The sequence below is a fragment of the Pelophylax lessonae genome, assembly GCF_965119305.1.
Source record: "Pelophylax lessonae genome assembly, chromosome: 1".
NCBI classification, from domain to species: Eukaryota; Metazoa; Chordata; class Amphibia; order Anura; family Ranidae; genus Pelophylax; species Pelophylax lessonae.
Window position 1 is genome coordinate 4,739,978 of NC_138768.1, and position 14,628 is coordinate 4,754,605.

Sequence of the window (14,628 nt, forward strand, 5' to 3'; positions counted from 1 at the left end):
TTCATCACTCAATGAAAGTCTTGACAATCTACGTTCTCCTGTAACACCTGTTTCTTCCTATCTTTTCCTTTAGGTCAAGTTTGTGAAATTTGCTCCAGGTTTCCTGATAAGCGTGCTAAAATTGCTCCAGGTTTCCGGACAGGTGTGCTAAAATTGTCCTTATCACAAGCCTGCAGCTCTCCCCTGATTGGCTGACTGAGCGTATATAAGCTGAACAGACCTTACAATTGTCACTATAGCGAAGAAAAGCAGAAAATGGCAATCCTGTGGGTCCTGTCCTGCCTGGCCTTGCTCAGCGGAGCCTATGGTGAGTACACATATTGTGTGTTTGTGGCACTTTGTATTATATATAACAGTTATATATATATATATTTTTTGCACATACTAAATATATATAACAAACATTTTAGACACATACATTCATAGAACGTGCATAAAACATAGAATATCGAACTGATTGTATTGAAAATTGTTGGCAATTTGCATCTTAGTAATCACAACGATGAACCATTCTAATTTAAATTCAGTTTTCAGAATTACCTTCTGATCTAATATGTATAAGACAATAAAGCCAGCAAACTACTGAACAATATATGGCTGGGATAGCTTGGCTCCGCCTATTTAACTTTTTATTACAAAATTAAAATCTACCTGATTAACAATGATATGTAGACAAAGTGCAAAGACGTTTAAAAAAAAAAAAAAAAAAAAGCTTAAAAGCCAACACGTTATTATGTTATATTATAGGGTAGTGTGTAATAATGTATTAAGAATGTGTTTTTTTCTCAGGCTGTGGTGTTCCCGCCATCAAGCCTGTTATCTCCGGCTACGCCAGGGTTGTGAATGGTGAAAATGCCGTCTCTGGTTCTTGGCCATGGCAGGTGTCTCTTCAGGTAAGATCATTTTTACTTTCTGTAGAGGTCCCCCATGGCTCTGTCCTCAGACCCCTTCTCTGCTCTATCCACACCCACTCCCTTGGTCACTTGAAAACCTTCCATGCCGTCCAATACCACCTCTATGCTGATGACACTCAAATCTATCTCTATACTCCCCACCCCACCCCTTTAATCTCCTCTCACATTACTAAATTACTAACTGATATATCAGCATGGATGTCACATCACTACTTCAAACTCCTTCTTTATAAAATTGAACTCACAATATAATAGAAGTATCAGTCCCACCGCTCATGCCAGAGTACTGGGTGTAATCCTAGACTCTCACCTGTCCTTTCAGCCCCTAATCCAATCAATGTTCAAATTTAGTTGACTTCACCACAAAAATATCTCCAAAATCTACTCCTTCTCAACCAATGAAACCACAAAGCTTATCAATCACTCCCTTAATATCACTCACCTTGAATATTGCAACAGCCTTCTCATAAGACTTTCTCAACATAGGCTCCCACTTCAATCTTTCATGAATGCTATTACCAGACTTATTTACCTTAACAGCTGCTGAGTGTCCACCACCTCTGTCCACCAATCCTGACTTTCATTTGGTGTCCTTCACCCCTCTCTGCCAATCTTTCCATTAGCTTCCATTCCATGTCTACTTCTCTTCTCTGCCAATGCCTATACTGGCTTCCATTCAGTGTCTTCCACTCCTCTCTGCCAATCCTTCCACTCGCCTCCATTCAGTGTCCTCCACCCCTCTCTACCAATCCCTCCACTGGCTTCCATTCAGTGTCCTCCACCACTCTCTGCCAATCCCTCCACTGGCTTCCATTCAGTGTCCTCCACTCCTCTCTGCCAATCCCTCCACTGGCTTCCATTCAGTGTCCTCCACCCCGCTCTGCCAATCCCTCCACTGGCTTCCATTCAGTATCCTTCACCCATCTCTACCAATCCATCCACTGGTCTCCATTTAGTGTCCTCCATCCCTTTCTACCAACCCCTCCATTGACCTTCATTCAGAGTCCTCCAGCCCTCTTTGTCATCCCCTCCACTGGCTTCCCTTCAGTGTCCTCCACCACTCTCTACCGATCCCTCCACTGGCTTCCATTCAGTGTCCTCCCCCCTTCTCTGCCAATCCCTCCACTGGCTTCCATTCAGTGTCCTCCACCACTCTCTCCAATCCCTTCACTGGCTTTAATTTAGCATCCTTCATCCATTTCTGCAAATCCCTCCACTGGTTTTCATTCACCTTCAGTAAAGGGGTGCAAACTTTATGGCTGAATTCGCATCGCATTCAGGCCAAACTCATGCAGGACCCTTTTTTTGTTTGCACGGGAATCGGAATCATGCTGCATTTTGCAAACTGATTGCTGGGTGTAGTTAAGTTAACATACGCTCTGCAATCAGTTGGAATGAACAGGTTTGGGATTTTGATGCAGTGCAGATTTGCAGCAAATTCACTGTGAATTCACACCGCATCTAGTGTGAACCTAACCTTAAACTGACCTATATTACAAGAAAAGAAAACTCTACAGTCTTGCTGGCATAGATAAATAATAGCAACAGGAGAGCTGAAGGTGCTGCTTTGGGATTCTTCCGGTGTTGCCAGCATGTCTGACTGCTTAGACAATTAGTTATGTGATATGAAGGTAAAGGAAAGTGTCAGAGTCCAAAACAGCTGGTCCTTTTCTCCATGGGTTAGGTGAAGTGATCTGTATATAACACAATAACCTCATGATTTTTCTACCACAGGACAACACTGGATTCCACTTCTGTGGAGGTTCACTTATAAACAGTCTCTGGGTTGTCACTGCTGCCCACTGTGGAGTCACGTAAGTTTAATATGATAATATTCTACTACAAAATCATCATTCACTGCAATGCTTCACATCTCTCCATCCAGGAGGTTCTGGCCAGCTCATTAGATTGCTTTAAAAAAGGCCTGGATTCTTTCCTGGGTGTACATAATATAACTGGGTACTAATATTTATAGGTAAAGTTGATCCAGGGAATATCCGATTGTCTCTCAGGGGTTTAGGAAGGAATATTTTCCCACGCTGTAGTAAATTGGATCATGTTTTGCTGGGGTTTTTTGCCTTCCTCTGGATCAACTGCGGGTATAGGATTGTGTATATGGGATTGTATGGTTGGATTATCTTTACTGTTTTTTGTTTTTTATTATTTGAGCCAGATGGACTTGTGTCTTTTTTCTACCTAACTACAGTATGTATCCGGAGCCTCTGGATTATAGACCAGACATCCTAAATATAGAGCCATTTATTCAACTGTCCATCCAGAGCCTCTTGTTTATAAACCAGATACATCCTAAATATAGAACCATTTACCAAAATGCACACCCAGAGTAGCTGACTAATAGAACAAGTACAATATAGAGCCATTTACCTAATTTACGTACAATTTTATCTCAAGATTTAAGTTGGCGTTGTAGAAAGTAGATACATGAAAATAGTATGGGTAGCATAGTTTTGTACCCTTTACTAGATTATTTTGAAGAAATGATCATTCACTGCCAGACATGTAAAATTTCCCCATAAGATTGAGTCTAAAAACCATAGTCACCATGACACCCAACCATTTACCAATGATCTGCCATGTTTCTCTTCCATCTAGAACTGCACATCGTGTGATCCTGGGTGAATTCGACCAGTCTTCCAGTGCTGAGCCCATCCAGGTCAAGACTATCGGAAGAGTAAGCTCTTATTACTTTCATTTTTTGGGAATATTAGACATGAGAATTCTACTTTTACAGGCTCCTTTCCTGCATTGAAACTACTCACTCTGATTTCACTGCACAGTGCGAGATTCTCACAATTTACATAAAAGCTGCAGCAAGTCATATATAGCCTGCCTCATAAATGGGTTGAAGAATATCCAAATCATATAGCCCAGGGTTAGGCAACCTTGGATCTCTAGCTGTGATGAAACTACAAATACCATTATGCCCCAGCCTCTGGGAGCCATGTTTGTGGCTGCCAGAGTCTTGCAATGCCTCATGGATTTTGCAGTTTCATCACAGCTGGAGTGCCAAGGTTGTCTACCCCTGTTTAAGGATACAGTCACACCTAGGAATGCACCTGCTTGCCGGTTAGATGTGAGAACCACAGCAGGGGTGAATGCTGCAAGAGCGATTACACGTGATTGGTCCCAATTAGGTGCAGGAGCAGGCAGCCTCCCATTGCTTTAAATAGGGCTGCTTCCCACAGTTAATCGAGGAAACCCCCACTGAGGTTCTCACATATAATTAGCATGCAGGTGTACTCCCAGGTGTAAAAGCACTAGCATGTCCAAAGTAACTGTTTGGGTCCCTAACATATGATGGCGGCTTGAGGTGGAGACAACTTTCAGTATAATGTTAATAGTAGATTATAAGATGACAAGTAAGCAGATTCAACTACAAAGAAGATTAAGAGGGACATTTATTACAAGTTCAGTAGTAGATTCTGATTTATTAAAATCTATAAAAACATTAATCCTTATAACTTTTCTCAGGTCTTCAGACACCCCCAGTACAGCTCCTTTACCATCGTCAATGACATCACCCTGATCAAGCTTTCCAGTGCAGCCACCCTCAATAACCGTGTGGCTCCCGTGTGTCTTGCTGCTTCCTCTGATGTCTTCAATGGAGGAGAAAGATGCGTCACTACTGGATGGGGATACACCAATGCTGCCAGTAAGTGGATTAGATATTCTTTAAAAATACAATATTGACCACTTAAAGTCCTCAAGCATACGAAGCATGCCCTAAAAATCCTCCATCTAAATTTTTAGGGCATACCTTGTATGCTTTGGTCCTCTTCTCCTGCTGTGGCCATCCTGCAGATCTAGTTGGTGAGACCCAGCAGTTTTTTTGGGAGAAGGGTCATTCTTTTTGAAAAGAGTGAAATATAGAGAATGTTGGAGAAAGAAATTGTCAGGTCCCCTGTGGCCAGGTGACACGTGAACCCTGTTGGGGACAGGGGTGCACCACAAGGTAGTGAACCCAATAGCTGACTGCTGCGGATGGACAGGAAACGTGAACCCAATATTCCCCAGGGCGCGGTGTCTAAGGCCCAGCAGGTGTACACCAGAGCCTCTAATGGTGAGGATGGGCTTCGCTGCAGCTGAACCCAGGTTGGGGCCACTGGAGTCCCCCAGGTCATGCTCCACAGGAAGAGAGGGGAAGCAGCCACTTAGGACACAAGGAATAGTGATGGGTCAGCCGAGGTTGGGGCAAACAGACAGACAAGGGAAACCGAGAGACAGGCCAAAGGTCAGGGTCACAGGCAAACAGGAGTAGTCAGGGACGAGCCAAAAATTGGTACACAGCAAGGTAGACGTAGCGCACGGCAGACAGGAACACAAGCTAACAAACAAAGTTGAACAGCAAAGCAGACCTGCAGTGCACTAGTTAATATAGACTTCCTGGAATGGCCTGGGGCGGAGCCATACAGAGAGGAGAGACGATAAAAGGCAACCAGAAAGAGAGTCAGGCCTCTAATGGAGACATGGAGGAGAAGGTAAGCTGCCGGCCACTGTTGCATGTCCCTGACAGAAATAAAAAACATCTGGTGACGTGTAGCACTTCCACTGGATGCTTTGGAATATGCTAGGTTTTTTTGGTGGAGTAAATTATTACTTTAAATATTGGTGAGCAGATGAATTACCTAGAGAAGCTTCATAAGTTGGAAAAACTCTTAGACTTTTAAAGTGAAAATGGGGGAAATTGTCAGTTCTAGCCTGGTATGAATAGGCATCTCAATGACATGACCACAATGTGGTCTTCTAAGGTGGGCTGTCAGTCTGGTATGAACAGGCATTACAATGATATGGCCATAATATAGACTTCTGAGATGGGATATCTGTCTGATAAGAACAGGCATCACATTGGTATGGCCATAATGTGGACTTCCAAGGTGGGCTGTCAGTCTGGTAAGAACAGGCTTCTCAGTGGCATGCCCATACTGTGGACCTCTAAGGTTGACTGTCAGTGTGGCATGAACAGGCATTACAATGATATAGCCATAATGTTTATTTCCAAGGTGGGCTGTCAGTCTGGTATGAATAGGCATCTGAATGACATGACCACAATGTGGTCTTCTAAGGTGGGCTGTCAGTCTGGTATGAACAGGCATCTCAGTGGCATGCCCATACTGTGGACCTCTAAGGTTGGCTGTCAGTCTGGCATGAACAGGCATTACAATGATATGGCCTATACTGTGGACTTCCAAGGTGGGCTGTCAGTCTGGTATGAACAGGCATTACAATGATATGGCCATAATGTGGACTTCCAAGGAAGGCTGTCAGTATGGTATGAACAGGCGTCACAGTGGCATGGCCATAATGTAGACTTCAAGAGTTGGCGTGTGATATGAAAATACATTACAAATAATATGACCATATCATGTATCTTCATCAGTTGTATATTGGAAACACTCCGAAGGCAATTTGTGATTTACAGGAGGAGTATAATAAACCTGATCAAAGATTCTTTCAGTATCTTCAGCTCCATCATGTGCTTACATCACAAGTCAATATAAGTGACATTTCCCTGACAAAGATTCCACTCAAGGATACAGAGATGAGAGAAAAGTATAAAAGTATAAAATAAGGAGCCTTATTTCAAAGATATAAATATAAAGCCCTTTTGGGAAGTTACCTAGAAGCCTTTACCATCCCTAACAGAAAAGGATGGGAAAAGGATTTGGAACTGCTGCCGGAAAAGCAGAGATCATCACAGCTTTTTTTATTATCAATAGAACATATTATACTATACCAAAATTATTTAAATTGGGTCGAAGGGAAAGCCCCGTTTGCATGAGATATCAAAGGGGCCTGACAAGGACCTGGCAAACCTTTGTACACATAGTTTGGCGGTGCCCACAATTATTTATGTACTGGCAGTCTATTATAGATACCCCCAATAGAGCTATAAAGCACAAGTTGTTCCCCTGGGTGTGTATCCTAGGGAATGTAGACGAGGAATTGTATCCTAATGAGATAGGGGTGCCAATATCCAGGATTCTGTTTCTCGGTCGAAAAGTCATTGCATTCAACTGGGCACCTCCATATCCACCTCCTTTAGAGAACTGGCTAGCACATGTCAATTTGACCCTTCTTAAGGAGCATTTGATATACCAGCCCAGGGATACTCTGATACATTTAAGAAGCTTTGGGAACCTTGGCTTTCTGTCCCCGGTTTGACATCTACTTTTTTGACAATGATAAATCTGATGAGGTGTTAATGTCTCTTTGACTACTTTTAACTACATTGATGAGTAGTAGCAAGAATTACTAAGTTGCATGTCTGGCAAACCTAGAGATTAAGTATGCTAGTTGCCGTGCATTTTTAATGTTAATATTTTTTCTCCCTCTCTCTCCTAAGCACAAGCCAAGCCAGCTAAACTCCAGCAGGTGGCTCTTCCTCTTCTGACCAACACTCAGTGCCAGTCCTACTGGGGATCCCAAATCAGGGACACCATGATCTGCGCTGGTGCCTCCGGTGCCTCCTCCTGCATGGTACGATGACATACACACTTTCTTATGACCAGTGGGGGTTCTTTTAGACCCTTTCATTGTTTATATATGTGTTTTATGATTTGTTCCAAAGTTAAAGTTCTCCTCTGAGACACGTTGATGTTTTATTGTAAAGAATATATAAGATGGCATTAAGCTTGGCATGGTGGTTGAGCAGTGCCATCATGAGGTAGATGACCTTAAGTGGACTATACAAAGTCCAAAAATTGGCAATCATGACATAAGGCCATCTTAAAGTGCACATCCAACATTTTCTTTTGATAGTCTGTAAAGAGTTGGGAAAGATTAGAAGCCTTGTCAGTATTTTACAGCTATCCATGGCTCCCTTCATTAAGTCTTTCCTCGCTTTCAGTCTTGACAGTTTATTGGACAGGAAGAGAGGGGAACTCTCCAACACCGACAGAATTAAAATCACTTTTTCCAGGAGAGCAGGAAGAGACTAGGACTTTATCTCTTTCTGTGTCCTTTTTGAGTTCCCCTCACTTCCTGTCTGGTGAAACATTGTTAGCAGAACAGGAGTGAGGCGAAATCCTTCTAGTGTAGTTCTGAGTAGCAGTAAAATCTTGTCTAATCCTTCCCCCCCCCCCCCCCTCTATGAAAAAGTAAAAAATGGCTTGACATACGCTTTAAGTACAATGCAATTGCCTACTGGTCTACTTATTGCCTTGAAGGCAAGTGCAGTCTGCTGTCTCCACTGCAAGTGGCGCTCAACCTTAGCGGCAATGCAGGGGGAGAGGAATTAATGAGAAACAGGGTTCCTCCATGGTTTCCTGAGACACTGGGGTAGCGATCCAACTGGATGTTGGCCACCCATGTGACTCTGGTGGCCATCTTAGGTGTGGCAGAGTCTATATAAGACCCTGGCCCCTGGGTTTGGCGTGCTCTATGTGATTGGGTAGAGTAGGGAAAGGTCCCCCATCTGTAAGGGACAGTACTAGCGGTAGGGAAAGGTTTCTGGTGAGGAGGGAAAGCACAGGGTCACATCTCTCTGGATACCTTCATGATTGGGCACGAGACAGCCAGGCTACATTCTGTCCCCTCCCAACAGATGCTGTTGGTTCGGCAGGAACCTACTTCCTCATGTTATGGGAAACTGAGTGTGTCCGGCTGGGTAGCTGTCCCAGTGTGAACTGTTTCCTACTTCAAAATTTTTTTTTTTTGCAACTGGCTGTGTGAGTTATTGCCGCCGCACCCCTCCTACAGGCTGACCTGCTTGTGACATGAGATTTAACTGGTAACAGGTTCAACGGACCCCTTACAAGTTCAAACACAGATCAGGTCACTTGTTTATGAATTGGATTATTTTTTGTTGTCTGTGTCTTGCTAGGTAGATTTCCATTCACTTCCTGTTCCGGAGATACAACAGGAAGTGGAGGAAATCTCATCAAAGTGAATGGATTTCTCTTCTTAGGGAGTTGCCACAGGAACTTATGTCCCTGTGACGGAATCCGGACACCGCGACTGGGTATCTCCGCCAGTAACCTGCTTCCTAAGCTCTGGAACACGGGATCCATGAATCTGGCTATAGTTACCCCAAGAACTAGGCAGTACAAGTTTTGGAGTCAACCAGAATCAAACTGTTTATTCAAAACACATGCACACAGAGATATACAATCAGGCAACCCCTCACCCTTAGCCAAACAAACATACACATCCCATAATAAGCTTACTATAGGCAGACAGGAACAATAGAACAATGGAATGCAGGTATTCAACAGCAACAAACCCCCACCCCACTAGCAAGAGTCTGAATAGTGCAGAGCAGACCTGACTGGGGTTCTTGGTCACCCTGTGCCCCTAATAGACACAGGGTGACTTACACACAGGAAGGACTGGGGAAACTGGACGAGGTGTCTCCCAACCTCTCTAAAGCAATCTGGGTTCCACAAGCCCCCCCCCCCCAACCAAAGTGACTCACTTCACAGTCCCCATTGGAGGATTTCCCATCAGCTCTTGCTGAGGTGACAACTCTAAAATATTTGATTTGGCATCCAATTCTGTTTTCAGGGACAAAAATAAAGGGTGACTCTCTCCAATGGGTACAAAGACAGCAATAAAATCCTGACACATTTCGGTTACATTCCCTTAACACCCATGAGACCCAATAAAATACTGAACACCAATTATGGCTTCTCTTAAAAATGTATGTTAAATTAATATTAAAGGCTTTCTTTTTTAAATAACAAACATGTCACACTCACCTGCTCTGTGCAGCCCCGAATCTCCTCTTCTCGGGTCCCTCGCCGGCGCTCTTGTCCTCTCTCTCCTGCCAAGTGCCCCCAGAGCAAGCAGCTTGCAATGGGGGCACCCAAGAAGGCTTGTTCCATTCACACACAGAGCCGTGGCTCAGCCCCCCCCCCTCATTGGCTCACTGGCTGTGATTGAAAGCAGCGGGAGCCAATAAGGAGGTAGAGTCCTGTAGAGAATCTCATGTCCATCGCTGGAGGAAGATCTGGCTCAGGTATGTATTAGGGGTTGGGCGGAAGGGGGGGTTGCTGCACAGAGAAGGTTTTTTAACTTAATGCATAGAAGGTAATAAAGCCTTGAGCCTATAGAACCACTTTAACCTCAAAGAAAATCTTTAGAATTACGTTGCAATCCAAATACTGGTTCCACTTATGTTGCAAATATACCGGATTGAGTCTACACACAATTGTAGAGGATATTATTTTTTGACTCCATAGTTCTGCAAGAAATGCAGGCCGGTGAGTTGTCACAGGAACTTATGTCCCCATTGGAGGATTTCCCATCCCCTCTGGCCCTAAAATGTTGGATTTCCCATCAATTTCTGTTTTAGTACAAATAGAGAAAGCGAATCTCCCCAGTGGGTACAAAGACTAATAAAAATGTACAGCTTTTCTTTAAAGTGTTACTGGTTCCATTAATTTACAATGAATTGAATCCCCATTGAGGTAGGAGTTAGTTATGTCCTGTTGAATTAATGAATACATTATTATTATTTCATGACTCCAACGTTCTGTAAGAAATGCTGACCATTGATATCACACATACATTCATCAACATGAGAATTCTTCTGTAATCTCTGGTTTGGTTCTTTCAGGGTGACTCTGGTGGACCCCTTGTGTGCGAGAGGAGCGGAGCCTGGAGACTGGCCGGTATTGTGTCCTGGGGCAGCTCTTCCTGTGCTACATCTTCTCCCGGAGTCTACGCCCGCGTCACCGTCCTCAGATCCTGGGTGGACCAGACTCTTGCCGCTAATTAAATACCATCCAATCCATTTCTGATACTCAATAAAGTAACTTCAACTATTTTTTTGCTGTGTATTTTCTTAAGATTCATGTAGAGCTCACTCCCGAAGGAGCTACTGGTGTTTGGGTTCCTTTGTTCCTGGTGTTACTGACCCCCTAGGCCAGTGGTTCCCAAACTGCGGCCCGGGGGCCTAATGTGGCCCTTTACTTGATTTTATCAGGCCTTTGGAATACTATTTCCCCCACTGATACAAAGCACTATTCCTTATACACCAGAAATGGGGCATTTCCTGTCACTGATATCAACAAAAGAACACTATTCCTTCCTACCACTGACCCTAACAATGGGGCACTAGTCTTCCCACTGACACTAATGATGGAATAATATTCTTCCCACTGACACCATCTGCACTGCCCTACACTACGGCACCTACACTGCCCACTGATACCAAATATGGGACACTATTCCTTCCCCTAACAACAAAAATGGGGCACTATTCTTCCCAATGACAGGGTACTATTTCTTCCCTAATTGCCAACAATGGGGTACTATTTCTCACACTGACACCAATCATGGGACACGATTCCTCCCACTGACACCAATGATGGGGCACTATTCCTCCCACTGACACCAATGATGGGACACTATTCCTCCCACTGACACCAATGATGGGACACTATTCCTCCCACTGACACCAATGATGGGGCACTATTCCTCCAACTGACACCAATGATGGGACAATATTCCTCCCACTGACACCAATGATGGGGCACTATTCCTCTCATGAATAGCTATGATGGGGCACTATTCCTCCCACTGACACCAATGATGGACACTATTCCTCTCACTGATACCAATGGTGGGGCACTATTCCTCCCACTAACACCAATGATGGGACACTATTCCTCCCACTGATACCAATGATGGGGCACTATTCCTCCCACTGATACCAATGATGGGGCACTATTCCTCCCACTGACACCAATGATGGGGCACTATTATTTCCACTGACACCAATGATGGGGCACTATTCCTCCCACTGACACCAATGATGGGGCACTATTCCTCCCACTGATACCAATGATGGGGCACTATTCCTCCCACTGACACCAATGATGGGGCACTACTCCTTCCACTTATACCAATAATGGGACACAGAAAACAAGGAAATCAGCGCTAGCCTCAGTGGATATAGGGGAACCACAGCCAACATGAACCAATATAATTTATTGAAAACTGATAGTTGAAAATAAAAATCCAAACCGGTATGTGAAGTCCCTGATGGATGAGGGGTGTACACCAAGCATCGCCGCTGGATGGGGTCCGCTCTCTGGTGGAAAAAACTTGAGCTGGTTATTTGTGCAGCGAGGGGCGGGGAGCACACCGAACCGGCCGTTGTGCACTAACAATTCCTCCTTGTAACTCCTGTAATGCAGAGCTTAGCGGAATGGATGCGTGCAGCCGGAAACCGGAAGGACGTCACTACCGGAAGTGATGAAACAGGAATTCAAAACCAGCTTGACTCGCAAGCACTGCCCAGTTGCCGTGACGACATGTTTCGCGGAAGTATCGCTTTTTCAAAGTCACGGAACGAGCAGGCAACTGGGACATTTAAAGCTGAGGGGAGGGGAGGAAGCCCAAGGGCTCTGCTGCAATGTTAACCCCTCACCATCCGCTTACAAAAAAGGACTTTACAGAAAAGGACCAATGATGGGACACTGTTCCTCCCACTGTTACCAATGATGGGGCAATATTCCTCCCACTGACACCAATGATGGGGCACTATTCCTCCCACTGACACCAATGATGGGTCACTATTCCTCTGACTGATACCAATGATGGGGCACTATTCCTCCCACTGATACCAATGATGGGTCACTATTTCTCTGACTGATACCAATGATGGAACACTATTCCTCCCACTGACACCAATGATGGGGCACTATTCCTCTGATTGATACCAATGATGGGTCACTATTCCTCCCACTGATACCAATGATGGGGCACTATTCCTCCGACTGATACCAATGATGGGTCACTATTCCTCTGACTGATACCAATGATGGAACACTATTTCTCCCACTGACACCAATGATGGGGCACTATTCCTCTGATTGATACCAATGATGGGTCACTATTCCTCCCACTGATACCAATGATGGGGCACTATTCCTCCGACTGATACCAATGATGGGTCACTATTCCTCCCACTGATACCAATGATGGGTCACTATTCCTCCGACTGATACCAATGATGGAACACTATTCCTCCCACTGATACCAATGATGGGGCACTATTCCTTCCACTGACACCAATGATGGAGCACTATTGATCTTTTATTGAAAAGAATCAAGCAACATATTTTATACAAAAGTAAAAAACATAACTATAGTACAATATTCCAACCGAAAACAAAAGAATACACATCCATGTGCAGAATATATACAATATATACATAATCCACTTCCAACATTTTTAGAAAACTTTTTACATAAAGCAGCAGAGAGGGCCTAAGAGGCACAACCCATCACCTATGTATGCAGCCATTTATCAAAAACTAAGCATTAAGAAACAATCTAGGGTGATAAGAGACAGAAAGCCACACCCGGGAAAGAGACTCCTGGCAGTCAGGGAGGCTTGAAACCCCTCCACGCCTTCAGCCAAGCCCTCTGACCCCACTTGTCTCTCTCAAGCACCCGAATCTTCCCCACCTCATGCAGAATGTCCCACACCACCACCTGAACAGGAAGGATTTTACACCAAAGGGTGACCTGACACCGTGCGTTCCAGGTGTAATAACGGACTACTAAACTAACAAAAAAAAGTGAATCCAAAAAAAAACACCCAACAGGATTGAATGCTCCGTACACCCACTCAGCATAACCCAGCCTGGAGAGGAAAGGAACACCGAGGGCCCGCCCCACCTGTTTGTATACCTCTATGTTAAAAGGGCAACAAAGCAGAAAATGGGTCCATAGTCTCCTCCTCACCTGTACATTCCTCCCGAGGACAGCCACGATCCATCCCACTGCGGAATTTCAAATTGCCCCGAACATAGAGCCTCCTGTGGAAGCCCAACCAGGCCAGATCCCTGAATTTAAGGGGGACTCTAGCCAAATTAATTAGTCTTAACCCTTCCCTCAAAATTGGGCCTGGGCAATCCCTTAAGGCCAGTGGATCATGACAGACTTCGCTCAAGACTCGGCTCATAAGGACTTTCCTCGGAGCGGATCTGAGATCTTCAGCCGACAGTCACCACTGCCGCAGCAACTTCAGACACGGAGCTACATAGGCTGGAAGCTGACCACGATGACCCCTGAGATTCTTCACTTGGCCACCTTCTTCCCAAAGTCACAGAAAAGGCCTAAACCAAGATCTAAACATGCCTGCCCATCCAGGAGGCTCCACTGCAAGCATACTACCAATGTTAAACTTGAGAAATAGCAGTGAAAAGAAAAGAACGGGGTTGACCATACCTAAGCCACCCTCCCTCCTGGATTGATAGGTGACATTCCTCTTGATGGGGTTCAGTCTGTTCCCCCACAGCATCTGGAAGAACACACTATAGATCCTAGCATAGAGAGACACTGGCAAGATGCAGACAGGGCTGACATACAAGAAGATCGGTATCAGGTAAGTCTTAATCAGATCAACCCTTTCCCTCAGAGATAACTTCCATCTCTTCCAGCTGACCACCTTAGTATTGGCAACTTCCAGCCTTCCTTCCCAGTTTTTGAGGCCATAATCGCCAGGTCCAAATTCAATGCCTAATATCTTAATTTTTTCCTGGGGCACTGGAAAGGTGTCTGGGAGATCAAACCCCTCACCTTCCTTTCCCATCCAAAAAACTTCACTCTTTTCCTGATTGATCTTGGAGCCTGATGCTTCAGAGTACCGTGATGTCAAAGAGACCACCTCCTCCGCTTCATCCGTCCCAGTGACAAACACTGACACATCATCCGCATAGGCAACAACCCTCAAAGGCGG

General features: G+C 44.7%; 1 protein-coding gene across 1 annotated transcript; it reads left to right on the forward strand.

Moving 5' to 3' along the window:
- Positions 1-255: 255 nt before the first annotated feature.
- On the forward strand, positions 256-10,653 carry LOC309551266 (chymotrypsinogen A-like; the record flags this gene model as incomplete). Its single annotated transcript, XM_082251791.1, has 7 exons — positions 256-307; positions 790-893; positions 2,649-2,728; positions 3,528-3,606; positions 4,407-4,587; positions 7,279-7,412; positions 10,492-10,653. The coding sequence occupies 7 exons, from the start codon at positions 256-258 to the stop codon at positions 10,651-10,653; spliced, it is 792 nt and encodes a 263-aa protein (XP_082107917.1).
- Between the last annotated feature and the right edge of the window lie 3,975 nt (positions 10,654-14,628).